Source organism: Cherax quadricarinatus, chromosome 50 (genome assembly GCF_038502225.1).
Source record: "Cherax quadricarinatus isolate ZL_2023a chromosome 50, ASM3850222v1, whole genome shotgun sequence".
NCBI lineage: Eukaryota > Metazoa > Arthropoda > Malacostraca > Decapoda > Parastacidae > Cherax > Cherax quadricarinatus.
The window spans coordinates 21,423,970-21,441,662 of NC_091341.1; the positions used below are offsets into that span (position 1 = coordinate 21,423,970).

Sequence of the window (17,693 nt, forward strand, 5' to 3'; positions counted from 1 at the left end):
GGCTTGGACTTCCAGCAGGCGTGCGTGAGCGTGTTTGATAGGAGTGAATGGAGACAAATGGTTTTTAATACTTGACGTGCTGTTGGAGTGTGAGCAAAGTAACAGTTATGAAGGGATTCAGGGAAACCGGCAGGCCGGACTTGAGTCCTGGAGATGGGAAGTACAGTGCCTGCACTCTGAAGGAGGGGTGTTAATGTTGCAGTTTAAAAACTGTAGTGTAAAGCACCCTTCTGGCAAGACAGTGATAGAGTGAATGATGGTGAAAGTTTTTCTTTTTCGGGCCACCCTGCCTTGGTGGGAATCGGCCAGTGTGATAAAAAAAAAAAAAAAAATGAACATATGATAAATAATTAAGTAAATAGCTGCTGTCACTGAATAAATAAATAAATAATTACTATAACTAACTAAATACCAGTATTGAAAAGTAAATAAATGAATACAGCCTCTCCTCACTTAACGACCGAGTTCTGTTCCTAAGACCATGTCAGTAAACAAATTCGTCGCTAAGTGAGAAGCATACTGTAATGGGAGTGGGTTTGTGTCAGCTATCTCTGATATTGTTTTAATGTCACATTTGCACAATTTATAACATTTCTGGTATTTTTTAAATGTTCATACAGCAGTGTAGTATATACTGTAATAAACAGAATAGAGAAAATCAGCTCTAATATACAGTGGTACCTCGAGTTTCGAACAGCTCCCGACTCGAACAGTTATGTAAGTGTATTTTTGTAAGTGCTTTTGTAAGTGTATTTTGGGGGTCTGAAACGAACTAATCTAATTTACGTTATTTCTTATGGGAACAAATTAGTTCGGTAACAGCACTCGAACAGCCTTCTGGAATGAATTATGACTGAAACTCATGGTACCACTGTACATTATTTAGGTGTGCATACAGGTCAGAGAACCCGTCGTAAGTCTGAGTCATCAGTAAATGAGTACGACGCTAAGTGAGGAGAGGCTATACAAGTTTATCATATCAGTAAATGTACAGTACTGGATGTGCATCACTATTGCACCATCGTAAAGTTGAAATATCGTAAGTTGAACCATCGTAAAGCGAAGAACATCTGTATTACAAAATTGGAGAAAAAAATATGTGTAGTAAGACTATGTGTTACAACATAGAAAGCAAGGAGCAGGAAGTTTGGAGACTTCTGACAAGAAAGTTATTGAATGAATAATGGAAAATGTTTTCTTTACTTTGGTGGGAGATGGCCGATATGACAACAATAACAAAACAGCAAGAAGACACAAGAAACAAGAATCATTAACAAGCAACAACAAGAAACAAGAAGTAACCATAAAAAAACAAAAAACAAGAAACTACATACAAGAAACAACAGCAATAAGCACAAGAAAACAACAAGAACAAAACAAAATGCTGCTTGTGGGAATATGGCTGATATGTTAATAATTCCTTTGGGATCTCTTCTATAATATAATGGGTTAGCATTTATAGAACCACCTTCAGACATATAAGTCAGCTTGAAGCATTCAGTTGAAACCTTTGCCAAGTGATTCTACCTGCTGGTTTAGCTTTAAATTGTCATTTACTTGGTGGGAGAAAAGGATATGTTTGGCTACAGTAAGTTCCAATATGAGACATTTGTGGGTAAGATACAAAAGCACAAATAAATGAAATGAGGATAATTAAATTTTTCTTAGTAAAGGGTAACAGGGAGGGGTGGAGATAGTGTAGCAAACTTTTGGGGGTTACTGCACCATTTATGGGAAGGTAAAGATCACAGATCAGTCCATCTGCTACAGCATAAAAATATATCATGTCACTTAAGAATGTTTAATTTTAGTATTAAACATTTTGTTACAGAAAATGTCAATGAATACCTCAAACTTGCTGGTAATGCCGACCGACAACAAATTGCTCGCATCAAAGCAGTGTTTGAGAAGAAGAACCAGAAATCGGCTGCTCTGATTCAACAACTTCAAAAGAAGCTAGAAAATTACCAGAAGAGGTTACGTGAAATTGAAACTCATGGCTTGATTGTTGCCCACCGACAGCCCAAAGAAGTGCTGAGAGACATGGGTCAGGGCCTCAAGTAAGTACTCAGATCCATGCCAGAGGCATACTAATGACAGCTTAACTGACATACTAATTCTGACTAATATCTGTTTGTATGTATATTGTACATATGCTCATTGTGTGTAATTTTGTTCATTTTTGTCATGCCATATTTCATGAGCAAAACTTTAGCAGTACAATAGCTTTTACTAGATTACACTAAGATGGTGATATAAGGCATTCTTTCTTTCAGTGAGAGAGCAATGCATTCCTTAAGCATTATACTTTTGCAACATCTGCTACTTTTGCATTCAGAAAATTACCTGACTGCAAGTTTTGTTTTACCATACATAATATTGATGTTATCTATGACTGGATTTGCAGGTTCTTGACTAAAGTATATTATTATTTCATTATTTGTTAGTTTGGCTCATGGAGTCGTAACTTGCATATGATATGCTAAGATTTGTGAGATTCACTTCTGGAACCCCAACTTGTGTATCATATGTATGTCATGCATGATTAGCATACAGTGTTACAACTCTTCAGATGGATATAGTCTGTTGGTGGACCCCCGTATACTACAACTAATAAACCGCACGAAAATGTTTGACTTCCATAATACAACGTCTTAAGTGTGGGAGGTCACTTGATTCGTGGAATCCTTACTGCAAATTCACTGTCCATACTGAAAGTGTATTGTATTTATATACCAAACAAGATAAAAGCTGTTGTGCATTTGAGCTTCTGTGAGTGCAAAAGTAATACTGTAAAATATTTTGTCATGACTTAATATGTATCTGTTTGGCTATATATATTGATCAGTTGTTAATCTCATATCAGAAATTTAATTACCAGGATAATGGGGATTTCCTATAGATCCTGCACTTGCCAGGAAATAAGTGTTTGATTTGGTGCTCAAGAGAAGTTGAGCAAAAGTTTGAGAGAATCAGTCAATATGAAACAACTAGAACTTGAGTTATGGAAATATTAGAAATACAGTAGATGAATAAAAAAGTACTATATGAGATATTATCAGAAATTCCTGGACTACTGCCAAAAGAAAATATATGTATATATAGGCTTACCTCATCACCTAGTTGAAGTTGTCTTTCTCAAAGTACTCTCCTTGGGAGACTATACACTGATCCCAGCACCTCTGCCACTTCTCAAATTATTTCGGGAACTTTTTTTTCCCCCCTAATGGTGTCTGGCAAGGCCTGCGATTTTGCTTGAATCTCCTCCATGTCATTAAGATGCCACCTCTTGAGTGCCATTTTATTTTTGGGAAGAGAAGGAAGTCACAGGGGGGCTAACTCTGAGGAGTAGGAAGGAGGGGACAACTGCCATGTTTGTCAATGTTGGCATCTGTTTTTGATGTTGATGGACGACCAGATTGTTCATCGTCATCAACTGACATTCATTTTTCTTTGAATCAAGAAAACTATTCTAAGTACTGTGACTCATTGCTTCATCATCGAATGCTTGCTGAAGCATTTTGCAAATTTCATTAGCCATTTTACTGAGCTGAAACAGAATTAGGCTACTTCACAAAAGACTATACGTACTGCACAACATGATCTATGCTGCCACCACATTTCAACCAGGAAGTGCACAAAAATTCAGATTCGGAAATTTTTTGAGAGTACCTTGTACATAGGAAGAGGTGACTCGCGAAATCATAAGAACACGAGTGCAGACAGATCGCAGAATGGATGAGTCTTGAATCCATGGCAAGTGAGTTCTAGCACACCAGCTTGTGAGTTTAGGACTTGCTTCCCATGGGTTCATGCTCCCACTTGTACCATGATTTGTTTCATAGGTAGAGGATGGGTAAAAATTTCACAACATTTATTTTGGGTATTGTGAATAATTTCTTGCGGGAAAAACAGAATTATAGTACGTATAGAGTAAACCCTGTTTATTAAGGTCCAGTGCACACTTATATTATGCACAGTACACACACTTTGATGGAGTCTGTTAAATGTGACTAATTTCATCTCTAACTCAAAAAGTTACAACCTTCTCCCAAGATAGTTCACTAGGGGAGTTTTACCTTATTAAGAAACTCATAAAATGCACTTTCATTTATTTTTTTTCTGACTCCTCTGAGGATGTGTATATAAACATGTTATTTTTTACTGTGGTTTGTGTTTTTTTTTTTTTATATATTTGCACTCAGGTATTTTAATGTGATACTTTCCATGTACATACGTATATAAATGTGCTTAACAATTCACAAATGGGTTAACTTTTACAAACATTATCTCTGTCCATAGCAGGATTCAAACCTGCACACACACTGTATCAAAGTACTTTGTACTTTGATACAGTGTACAAAGTACTTTGTATCAAAGTACTTTGTACTTTGATACAGTGTGTTCAAGTTTGAATCCTGCTGTGGACTGAGAAATAATGTTTGTATATAAATGTATAATCTATTAATAAAAATATAGTAAGTCAAGTATAGTTGTGTACGGCAATTTGCACATAAAGGAAAGTGTCAGAGTACGTTATTCTTTCTTTAGGACGGTAATCAGTAAGCCTAAGGAGATAGCACACCTGATCAAAAACAAATTTGGTTCTGCGGACAATATCAAGGAACTAGCAGGGGAGGAGGAGCGCGATGAAGAGCGAGTGCACCACGGGTCGGCCACATTACCCGTAGGTGCAAGCTTGGTACCCCCTACATCCACTAATCAAGGGAGCAATCTCCCAAGGTAACTTGCCTTAGTATTTGTGTTAATAATGTTTAGTAAGTGTTAATAATGTTTAGAAAGTGTTTTCGAAATCTAGCTAAAATTATTCATTTGGTGAAGTAATTCCAGAACTAAGAGGCAGTGATAGCCAAAGCAAATGTTGAAAGCTTTGTGTCGGGTAAGCCTCAAAACAGCTATACTGTAGCTAAGGGCTTTATCTAAGTGGGCATTTGTTGCCATATATAACTGTAAGTTTCAGATGTTGAATGACTTAGCATTCAATAAAGCTGGTCTCTTCCTGAATAGAAAAAAAAATTGAATTCAACTGAAAATATAAGCCGGAGTTGGTGGCAGCAAGAGAGAATGAAGGTGATGAGAAAGCAAGGATACACAAATGATATGAAGTCTTGTCACATAAATTTGATTTTCCTGTAGTAATATAATTTTTATTTAATAACAGTGGGAGTAAATGTACTTAGAAATAAGTCTAGTAATATTTTATTTTAGATTTAATCAAATTATAGCTAATGTTACACATAAATGTAAAATTTAAGTACTGTACCTGTTCTGTATTTTTATGTACTGTATACATGAAGCAGTTTTATGAAGGGATTCAGGGAAATTGGTTAGGTGGAGTTGAGTCCTAGAGGTGGAAAGGACGGTGCCTCCACTCTGCAGGAAGGGTTTGAAAGTTGCAGTTGGAGGGGTAATCTGATTGTGATGTCAACACATTTCTGGAAAAATGGCAATGAGTGAATGTTGGTAAATGTGTGTTCTTTAGGTCACCCTGTCTTGGCAGGAGATGGGCATTGTTAAAGAATGAAGCATTTTCTTAATTTTTTTTAATAAAATACCAGTATAGTATGATATTACTTTATCAATTTCTACATCTTAATCATAGGACAACAAATGTGTTCAGTTGTTTTTAACTGTGATGGAAAACTTAGCTCTGCTTAGCCATCAGTGCTGGTATGCTAGCAGCTGCTTCGTCGCTGAACAGGACAACACCTGGCAGACACTCTCGTCAATGGATACTTTGTTTCCTGATTAACACAGCACATTACTTGTATACCTCATAAGACAACTTTATTCCCCAAGAAATTTTTCATTACAACAGTATGTTAAAAGTAAATTGTAAATCTTACAAGGAAGAATCCATATTTATGACATTCTAAAGCTAGGAATAATACTAACAGTATAGAAACACAAAATATATTGGACATTATATATTAAATGACTTATAAAATATATTTATTCTCTATGGGGGAAGTGGAGAAGAATCCTTCCTCTGTCAGCCACGTATGTCATAGGAGGTGACTAAAATGCTGGGAGCAAGGGGCTTGTAACCCCTTCTGTATAAATTACTAAATGTAAAGAGAAGAAAAAACATCCCTTTCTTCATTTTTTTTTGTTGAAAAATTAAAATCTTAGCAGAAAGAAAGTATCATAGCTAGTAAAGTACATTTTAATTAAAGAGGTGCATGTTATGCATACGTTTACAAAGTTGAGGTTATGACTGTAATAACTGGTGTAGTTAGGCAAGGTTCGCCAGGGAAATGGTTTAGGTCTTGTTCATTAGTTCTTTCTTTCTTATCTTTTACCTGTGGGTGTGTTTCTTGCAATACTTTGTCTGTCTTGAATAAAACAGTGAGTAATTATTCACCTTCATTAAAAGGAGATTGTTTTGATCTTAGGTAAAAGGCCTTGACACTTTAGTTAGGCACTCATTGTATTCCTGAATGAGGTGTTATTGAAATTATATGAAATCTGCACAAGACAGGTTGAGTATGATAATGGTATACAACACTGACAAGTTAATAAGTAAGACACGTGCAACAGTTAGGTGTGTCTATTCCAAAACACTTTGCATACACAGTAAGCTTCTGCAGTCAAGTACACGTACAGAGGAGAGACAAGTAGTAGTAGAGATGTAAAGACATTATAATCAGTCCCTCACCCTTGAAGATGTATTGATGGTGATAGACTGATTACATTGTCTTTACATCTCTACTGCTTTTGCTGCCTCCTCTATATTCAACTGAAGAAGTCTACTGTGTAGGCAAAACGTTTCAGAATAAAGACACCTAATTGTTGTACACTGTCTTACTTATCACAAGACTGGTTGTTTACCTCCTGATTTTCCTAACATGAGTGCTCCTTTAATTTCACTCTGCTTTATGCTGATTTTCAACTCTTGATAAGTGTTTTGATTGATAATGTCATGGAAAAATGAGTTTTAAAATGAGTTGTTGTTCCATTTCATCTGCTTATTTGTGCATGGGATCAGTAAGCTGTGTAACCATGCATTGTGTGTTTACTAGTCTGTATTGCCTTTTTTTCTGTTTTTTTTTTTTTTTTTCATTCAGAGAATTTGCATCTCAGTATGGTTCAGTTTCCCTGATGTTTAAAAAAAAACATTTAATGTTAATATGCTGGGTCAGTGTGTCTTGCATGGTTTGTTGGTAAACATGCTTTTGCTAGTTCTTCAGTTTTTGCTAGTAAGGTATTTTTCAACTGTATTGTAGGTTGCAGGCTGAATGGAGAGTGTCATATTTTTTTAATCATTCATTTTATTATCAGTTCTTGGTTACTTAGGAAATTTGCCATGACAGAATTTTCTCCAAGTTTCATCAAACTACCTGAAGTTAGGAAACATATCCCTAGGATCAGTTATTTTGTTTAAGGCTTAGTTGGCAGGGATGGCTGTAGTTGGCAAGGATGGCTGTAGTTGGCAAGGATGGCTGTAGTTGGCAAGGATGACTAGTTTGCAAGGATGGCTGTAGTTGGCAGGGATGGCTGTAGTTGGCAAGGATTACTGTAGTTGGCAGGGATGGCTGTGAGGGAAGCATACAGGCCCAGGCTGTTAATGGGAGTAGCTGATAGAGACTTTTTGTTTTTATCTGTGGTTGTATGCATCCTGTAATTATTTTTGGTGCTTATTGTCAGATGTCTTCCTTTACGAAATGGCCAGATGATTTAATATTTGAGGGTAGCATAATAGTCACCTCACTCAGTCTTGCTTAGTGGTATGGTTTGCCTGGCAGCAGGGTGGCAGTGTTGGGTGGGTGGTTTGGGGCTAAAGCCTTGTTAGTTTAGGTAGCTTTTGGCAAAATTTGTTTTTTTGCAATTTTTATGCCATCTTAGGTCTCTGCATACTTTCTTGCTGTATGTCTTGATGTCAGGCCATTCTAGAAAAATTGGTTAAAATAAAGAAACTAAATTGTGGGGCTAATACTCATGGTAATTAGGACATTTTTCTGTTTTAATAAATCTATTTACATACTATATATCCTTAAATTGTACATCATAACCAAATTAACACTGAAATAACACAAATTAAAATTTTTTTTAAAATAATTAAATACAGAATTATTAAGAAATTGCAATAGGTGACTGACAATGTTTTGAGAAGCAACAGTTGAAATGGTAAAAATTCCAGTCAGATAAATGCTGGTAGTAATCTTGGTTTCTTGGCAAGACCATTATCACTCCTGTTCAGTGTGCGATGGTATTTCCATTTTGTCTTAGCAATTTCTCTTCATCTTATGAAGATTCAAGAGCTTTAATGAATTCTTTCATTAGAAGACCACTGCTGGTCAAGATGCCTATATACTGTGCTGTACACTGTAGCTCTGCAACAGTACTGTGCTGAACACTGCAGCTCTGCAACAATACTGTGCTATACACTGCAGCTCTGCATCAATAACTGTGCTGTACACTGTAGCTCTGCAACAATACTGTGCTGTACACTGCAGCTCTGCAGCAATACCTGCTTGTGCAAGATGAAGTTAAGCAGTAATTTGGCATCCACCAAATTAACAATAGTTGTGCATGCTTAGTAAGCTTATTATATCACACTCGTTTTGACTTAGTATAAGTACGTATTTACTATGAAAGATTTTATTTATCCTTGGCAAGGTAAAAATTAACAAAGTTTTATCAACAGGTAAGAAAGCATTGATACTGTAGCATTTTTTGCACTTGTGCTTTTTTTTATTTCAACAAGTCGGCTGTCTCCCACCGAGGCACTGTGACCCAAAAAGAAAGAAAATCCCCAAAAAGAAAATACTTTCATCATTCAACACTTTCACCCCACTCATACATAATCATTGTTTTTGCAGAGGCATCCAGATACAACAGTTATATATATACATTTTTTTTTTTTCAACAAGTCGGCCGTCTCCCACCGAGGCAGGGTGACCCAGAAAAGAAAGAAAATCCCCAAAAAGAAAATGCTTTCATCATCATTCAACACTTTCACCACACTCACACATAATCACTGTTTTTGCAGAGGTGCTCAGAATACAACAGTTTAGAAGCATATACGTATAAAGATACACAACATATCCCTCCAAACTGCCAATATCCCAAACCCCTCCTTTAAAGTGCAGGCATTGTACTTCCCATTTCCAGGACTCAAGTCCGACTATATGAAAATAACCGGTTTCCCTGAATCCCTTCACTAAATATTACCCAAGTACCATTCGTCTCCATTCACTCCTATCTAACACTCTCACGCACGCTTGCTGGAAGTCCAAGCCCCTTGCCCACAAAACCTCCTTTACCCCCTCTCTCCAACCCTTTCGAAGACGACCCCTACCTCGCCTTCCTTCCCCTATAGATTTATATGCTTTCCATGTCATTCTACTTTGATCCATTCTCTCTAAATGACCAAACCACCTCAACAACCCCTCTTCTGCCCTCTGACTAGTACTTTTATTAACTCCATACCTTTTCCTAATTTCCACACTCCGAATTTTCTGCATAATATTTACACCACACATTGCCCTTAGACAGGACATCTCCACTGCCTCCAACCGTCTCCTCACTGCTGCATTTACCACCCAAGCTTCACACCCATATAAGAGTGTTGGTACTACTATACTTTCATACATTCCCTTCTTTGCCTCCATAGATAACTTTTTTGACTCCACATATACCTCAATGCTCCACTCACCTTTTTTCCCTCATCAATTCTATGATTAACCTCATCCTTCATAAATCCATCCGCCGACACGTCAACTCCCAAGTATCTGAAAACATTCACTTCTTCCATACTCCTCCTCCCCAATTTGATATCCAATTTTTCTTTATCTAAATCATTTGATACCCTCATCACCTTACTCTTTTCTATGTTTACTTTCAACTTTCTACCTTTACATACATTCCCAAACTCATCCACTAACCTTTTGTAACCATTTGTCTTCATTCACTCCTATCTAACACGCTCACACACGCTTGCTGGAAGTCCAAGCCCCTCACCCACAAAGCCTCCTTTACCCCCTCCCTCCAGCCTTTTCAAGGACAACCCCTACCCCGCCTTCCTTCCCCTACAGATTTATACGCTCTCCATGTCATTCTACTTTGATCCATTCTCTCTCAATGACCAAACCACCTCAACAACCCCTCTTCAGCCCTCTGACTAATACTTTTATTAACTCCACACCTTCTCCTAATTTCCACACTCCGAATTTTCTGCATAATATTTACACCACACACTGCCCTTAGACAGGACATCTCCACTGCCTCCAACTGCCTCCTTGCTGCAGCATTTATAACCCAAGCTTCACACCCATATGAGAGAGTTGGTACCACTAAACTTTCATACATTCCTTTCTTTGCCTCTATAGATGACATTTTTTGTCTCCACATATACCTCAATGCACCACTCACCTCTTTTCCTTCATCAATTCTATGGTTAACCTCATCCTTCATAAACCCATCTGCTGACACGTCAACTCCCAAATACATATCTGAAAACATTCACTTATACTATTATACTTTATTAATGATTGTACAGTATGCATCATAAATATGCATGCCTTTAAGTACTCCTTTAGAAGACTATTTGCCTGAAAGATTTGAGAAATGCCAGGGCAACTTTTGTATAGGATCTGGTACTTCTTGTCATACTGCCTAAGACGTGAAGAATTGACTTAATTATTGTGATTTTTCCATACTTTAATGACTGGCTTGGAAACTCACTAAACTTCAGTGTGATAGAGAACATTTGGAAACTTATTAAGTGTAAGCTTTGGACCTTGGATATGTCCTCTAACCCCAAAATCTTGAGTGTTATTAAGCAAGTGTGGAAAGGTATTGATTTTTTTTTTATCCTCCACAAGTTAGCCTCATCAGTACATAGGAGACTTTAGGAGTTCATCAAGAGGAAGGGTAATTTTATGAAATACTGGTTTAGGTGAGGAAAATGTTCATATTTCAGTATTACAGTGTGCAGCCTTGTCTGTGTAATCTGTTTATGCATGTTCCCCTTTATGATGCCTGCTGTACTTGTCATTTATAAAATTAATCAAAGAGCATTCTTCTGATATTTGCTCTATATAGGTTTCTCTAAATTACATTTCTCAAAGTGGGACAGAAAAATTACATGTAAAAATTTGAGATAGATAAAAAAATGGATTGACTAAAAGTAGTTGTTACTGGATCCATAAACTTTTTATTGTAGTCTTGTTTGCAAATTATGTGAAGCTTTGTTATTTGTGTGTGTATCAATACATAAACAAAATATTTACATGATAAAATACAAAATTTAAGTAAAATACTAAGTACTGTTATAAGAAGTTTTGTAATTTTTCTCCCTATTACAGCATTTTTTTTATTTTAAGAACCACAACTTGTAAAATGTTTTCTATGATGTAAGATAATTGCAAGTTACTCTATCAAGGGCTAAGTTCTAACTACTTTACATTGATTTATTTGCAGCAGTCACCACCAGAGTTCTTCAGCTCAAGGTGCAGGTGGCAGCAGCAGTGGTGGGGGACACCATGGTAGTAAGATAGGCTCAGAGGAAGGCTCTGAGTGTAATTCTTCCATCACCAGTGAGAGCGTTCCAGGGGGCAGCACTACCTTAGCTCACCTGGCATCACCCAGAAACCACCATAGTCAGGTAGTGCTTCACTTTTGTGTCTTCCTTATTTGCCTACTTGTCTATGGATGGTGGAGCTTTTGATCTTGACCACTAATCAGCCTCAGTCAGAGACTGAAGAGGGTTTCTGACTGATTTCGAAATATACAGTTCCCTCTCATTTTATTTTCCTATTCAAGTGGTTTCTTACTTTCCAATGATCAGTGTTCATAACACTTCAATCCATGTATCTTTTCATGAAATAACTGAAGCTTTGTCTACAAGAAACAAACTTATAATTATGAATTACAACTTCTGTTCTGTTTACAGTTAACTAGTGTAGATTTCTATGGTTTACCTGGAGGGACAACTGTTGAACACTTGTTGCTTGAGCTACGGGAGAGCAGAGAAGAATCAGCACGGCTCAGAGAAGAGATCGACACAATTAAAGTAAGTCCAGTAGTCTCATTACATAATACGTATATAAAATATTTTGCTATGTGAAAACATTTCTTTTTCAGGTCACTTTGCCTTGGTGGGGGATGGCTGGTGTGTTAAAAATAAAATATTCTCACTATCTAAACTAGCGGTGTGCCAAAGTGTCGAGAGGTATCGGCTAATTTTGATTGCATCAGTATTGGCCTAAAACCGAGTTTGAGTATTTGCCAGTTTTGATAGCATTGATATCAGTTCCAGTATCTGTGGGTATCGGCTAATTGTGGTAGTATCAGTATCAGCAAAAATTTGGTATCATTCTAGCCTTAATCTTAACAAAAACTTCCATAAGAAAAAACAGTGAAGGATTATAGATATCATGAAATTTTATTGTACATATAACTTTTTACTTGTATTCATGCCATCTCTCCTCTGTATTTAATAATTTCTGTTATAACCAAGAACCTCTTTGTGTGATACAGTATTTTGTATCTTTGCATGTCTTTCTAGTACTTTTTCTTTATATTTGTTCTCTTTCACAGTTCTCTCAATTACTTCTTGCTTTCACTCTGTTTTAAATTATGACTCCATACCCTCCTTGTCTTAACTCTTTTTTCTTTCTTATTGTTCCTCTTTGTCCTTTTTTTTTGGTTCAAAAGAATTCCTATAAGTATTTACAAGGTTTTCCATGAGGAAGTGGAAAAGAATTCTTCCTCTGTAAGCCGTCTTTCTTCTTTCAATGCACCGGCCGTATCCTACCGAGGCAGGATGGCCCAAGAGGAAAAACAAAAGTTTCTCCTTTTAAATTTAGTAACATATGCAGGAAAAGGTGTTACTAGCCTCTTGCTTCATTTTAGCCTCCTCTTACGACACTCATAGCTTACGCAGGAAGAATTTTATTCCACTTCCCCATGGAAATAAGAAGAAATAAACCAGAAGAAAATCCACAGGCGTGTATACACCTACCATCTGACTTATGACCAAGCTTGGTTCCGACCAACCGGTTGTAAGTCAAAATGGACATAAGTTGAACCTTTGAAAATTGCCAACATACTGGGTAGGGCATAATGTCAAAACTTTCCTATATAAACTACCTACATAGTACTGTAATGTAATGTACAATCATTATTTCATTCTTTTTACCATGATTTACTTCTATTGTATAATTTTAATTATTTATGTACTGTATATAATGTATACATGGTAGTGAACTGTATTGTAAATTTTACATCACATACAGTATCATATGTTACCGTTATCTTTATGTATTGTCGACACAGTGGAATGGAAGAATACCACTGGTAGTGTCATCCTGCCAGAATGTTGTATAACCTATACCCTAAGTAAAGAGAAACAACTCTGGAACATGTGTAATACGTATCCGGGTGGGTGGGTGGTTGGTTGGCTGGTTGGTTGGCTGACTGAATGTGGCTCTCTCTCTCTCTCTGTCTCTCTCTCTCTCTCTCTCTCTCTCTCTCTCTCACAGGTAAACGTAAGTAAAGTTATCATACATAGTATAAATTACCTAGGATAATCCAAAAAATCCAGACAAAGTGCTATACAGTGGATCTGTGCTCCAGTGCCCTAAATTAATAATATTAATAATAATTATTATTATTATTACAATAATACATATGTACTAATAATTATTATTATTACAATAATACATATGTACTAATAATTATTATTATTATTAAACTATAATATAACAATCGTGTCCACTCATTACTTACCTTAAAATATCTGTAGTCTTAATATAGAGTGAGAGGTGAGTAAACAAGATTAAATGAGAGAGAATGAGAGGGTAGAAGGTTCACGAGTTATGTAAACAAACGTCGATGTTGTTGTTACCAGCCAGGACACGAATGGTTTTTGTTCACTCTTTCAAGCCGACCAGAAAAACATCTCATATTTGTTAATTTATATGTTTATATGTTATGTAGCATGTTTATTATATAATTTTGAAAAAAAAATCATAGATGGATTAAGCCAAATGTCTATATTAACGTTTTATACACATTTAATGTGCCTCGGTGATTATTATTGTCTTATTATCATTATTAATATGGTGTCTTCAAGACCAATCACATTCTTAATGAGTGGCTCTGAGACAGACAAGCAGACAGAAAGACACACAGGTAGACAGAAAGACAGACATACAGGTAGACAGAAAGACAGACACACACAGGTAGACAGAAAGACAGACACACACAGGTAGACAGAAAGACAGACACACAGGTAGACAGAAAGACACACACAGGTAGACAAAGACAGACATACAGGTAGACAGAGACAGACACACAGGTACAGAAAGACAGACACAGGTAGACAGACACACACACAGGTGGGCATAAAGACAGACACAGAGGTAGACAGACAGACACACAGGTAGACATAAAGACAGACACACAGGTAGACAGAAAGACACACAGGTAGACAGAAAGACACACACAGGTAGACAGACAAACAGATGCATAGAGATACAGACAGACACAGATATACAGGCAGACAGATACAGACAGGTTTATGTGCAACAGTGAAAACAAATAGAGAGTTGGAGAGTAAGAGCCTTTCTTGCCACAATCTCCAGTGCAAGATTCAGACTTCATCTTAGGGGCCATGGTGAAATTTACTGTCCAGTTAGTACAGTTAATACAGTATGATGCTAGTGATAGGGCAGGGTTACTCAAAACTGATGCTGCCTGCATGACGCATTTGCCGCCGCGAGTATTGTCAAATATTGTACAGTGGTGTGCATCAGCCGGCCCAGCCCAGCTGCCAGATGCACGGTCGTAAGTCAAGTGGACATATGTCGAGCAGGTCGTAAGTCGGATGGTAGGTGTATATATATGCTTGTACATGCATGTGTAATGTGACCTAAGTGTAAGTAGAAGTAGCAAGACTTACCTGAAATCTTGCATGTTTGTGAGAGAAAAAAGACACCAGCAATCCTTTTCTTTCTTTCAACATACTGGCTGTATCCCACCGAGGTGGGGTGGCCCAAAAGGAAAAACGAAAGTTTCTCCTTTTACATTTAGTAATATATACAGGAGAAGAGGTTACTAGCCCCTTGCTCCCGGCATTTTAGTCGCCTCTTACGACACACATGGCTTATGGAGGAAGAATTCTGTTCCACTTCCCCATGGAGGTAAGAGGAAATAAACAAGAACAGGAACTAGAAAGTAAATAGAAGAAAACCCAGAGGGGTGTGTGTGTGTAGTGTGACCTAAGTGTAAGTAGAAGTAGCAAGATGTACCTGAAATCTTGCATATTTATGAGACAGAAAAAAAGGACACCAACAATCCTACCATCTTGTAAAACAATTACAGGCTTTCGTTTTACACTCACCTGGCAGGACGGTAGTACCTCCCTGGGTGGTTGCTGTCTACCAACCTACTACCTAGGCCTCTGTAAGCCATACATGTCATAAGAGGTGACTGAAATGCCTGTAGCAAGGGGCTAGTAACCCCTTTGCCTGTATAAATTACTAAGTTTCAAAAGAAAAGCTTTCATTGTTCTTTTAAGGTTACCCTGTCTTGGTGGGATGTGGCCAGTTTGTTGAAAAAAAATAATTACAGTGTATTATATCCTACCTCAGCTCACTTTATAGTCTGATATTATGAATAAATTTTGAAAGTTAATATATAGGTGTATACTTTTTATTAGGCAGTGTACATGCAGTAGAGAAATCTCATAATGTGTTGGATGCATTCTTGAAAGTATGTGCCTAAAGGAAATTAGCAGTATATGAGGTGATGCGTATGTGGGAAAAATAGGGTTTTGTTTTAGACCTTCAATTTTACATTTTTTTTTTTAAATCTTATACTAGGTATTACAGATTGCTAATTTCTTTCCTAATATTGTACTTGTTCGTTGACATGCATAGAGGGTTGATACAGCCCTGATGGGCTGTAGCTTTTGTATTGATGTGGGTGGCTGTGGATTTTTGTGTTGATGTGGATGGCTGTGGTTCTTGTGCTGATGTGGATGCAGAGTTGCCAGTAATTGGTTTTATCAGAGTGCTGAAGTATTTTGTAACACATCTCTGGTACATGATTTTTCAGAGTTATTGTTAAGTAATGTTTAATACCCAGGGTATCTACTTCCTGGTTGAGTGCTAGGCCACTTGTAGTCCTCCTCACTCCAGCCCCAGAACACTCATACCTTGTACCATCTTGTACTTTGCAGCAAGCATTAGCAGCAGAGGTAAACTCCATGCGGGAAGGATTAGCAGAGGAGCGTTTCAGGTGTGATCGTCTCGAAGAACAAATAAATGATTTAACTGAGCTACACCAAAATGAGATGGGAAACCTTGTGACAAACATGTCAGACATGGAAGAAAAGGTACAATATCAGAGTGAAGAACGAATACGGGATCTTCATGAGATTGTGGAAAACTGTCATACTCGTGTAAGTGATTAATTCTGATTTTCTGTCATTGGGATTATTAGGCTGAAGTAAGGGATATTAATACGCAAATAACCCGCACAGGAGAGAGGGAAGCTTACAATGAAGTTTCGGTCTGACTTGGACCATTTACAGAGTCCAAGTCAGACTGAAACATCATCATAAGGCTCTCTCTCCTATGTGTTAGTTATTTGTGTATTGTTCCAGTCACGGTATTGTGTCTTTTTGTTCTTTAAGGGATATTATTATAAAATTCTTCCTTAGGGTGCATCTTCAACCATCAGACATTGTAAAGCTACGAGGGTAAATGGAGTGTGGGGCAAGATGAACAGTGGAAAGTGATAGAATAATTGTTATACTTGTATTACATAAAATGGAAAACTTGAACTTCCTTTGATTATTTTAGAATAGCAAATGAAATAAATTACTTTGATTAAAACATAAAATACTGAAGACCTGTTCCAAATCTGCACAGTATATGAAATACATACGTATACTGTATTTATAACACGCTCATAAAATGTTATGAGAGTGTGAAGGCATAGTACAATGTGCAAGATAAATCCAGTTCTAAACACAAATAAGTAATTTTATGTTTTTTATCCACAACTACTGAATACCATTTTTATTTTATGCAGATTTCTCGGATGGAACACCAGCAAGCACAGCAGCAGCAACAGTATCTGACGCTAGAAGGTTTAGAGAACAGCAATGCACGCGCTGTTTTTGTAAAGCTCATCAATGTTTTATTAACTGTGCTTCAGGTAACTATACACACAGCTGCTGATGGCAGGAACTAATAGCACTTTTCATTATACATATGTTGTTTCTAAATATTTGTAAGTATCAGTGAGAAATATTGAGTAATAGTGTGTAGTAAAACTGTAGGTATACAAGGCATTGTGGGACAGACAAGAATAAGCTCCACCACGGCCAAAATTTGGGTTAGTGAACAAATCTTTTCCTTAACGTTTTGTCTGTGGAAATGTGCAGATATTGTCTTGTGTATCTCTAAGTTATTCTCAGAGTCCCATAACAAAGTATAGTAACTTGAGCTTCATAGCACTGATGTTCCCCATACCTGCATTTTTCTCCGGTGTTTTAATTTGGCACTTATTCTTTTCTGCCATGCAACCCCTCATATATTATAGTGTATGCTATATGGTACAGTGTGCATCACATTGTTATATTGCTTTAAATTGTTAGTTTTAAAGAATATTAGATACTGATTATTCTTTACATCAGGTTGTGGATATATAATGAA

The 17,693-nt window shown here is 37.0% G+C and overlaps 1 protein-coding gene across 8 annotated transcripts in view; it reads left to right on the forward strand.

The window, feature by feature from the left end:
• Dmtn (transmembrane and coiled-coil domain 2 protein Dmtn) overlaps positions 1-17,693 on the forward strand; it is a 346,336-nt gene that overhangs the window by 325,303 nt on the left and 3,340 nt on the right. For 7 of the 8 annotated variants that reach the window (XM_053786004.2, XM_053786007.2, XM_053786005.1 and 4 more), the window contains 6 exons: positions 1,832-2,060; positions 4,552-4,743; positions 11,446-11,629; positions 11,918-12,037; positions 16,211-16,432; positions 17,068-17,193. In XM_053786004.2, the coding sequence (XP_053641979.1) occupies positions 1,832-2,060; positions 4,552-4,743; positions 11,446-11,629; positions 11,918-12,037; positions 16,211-16,432; positions 17,068-17,193 (1,073 nt within the window). The remainder of the gene's footprint in view (positions 1-1,831; positions 2,061-4,551; positions 4,744-11,445; positions 11,630-11,917; positions 12,038-16,210; positions 16,433-17,067; positions 17,194-17,693) is intronic. The other variant, XM_053786010.2, reaches the window with a different exon arrangement.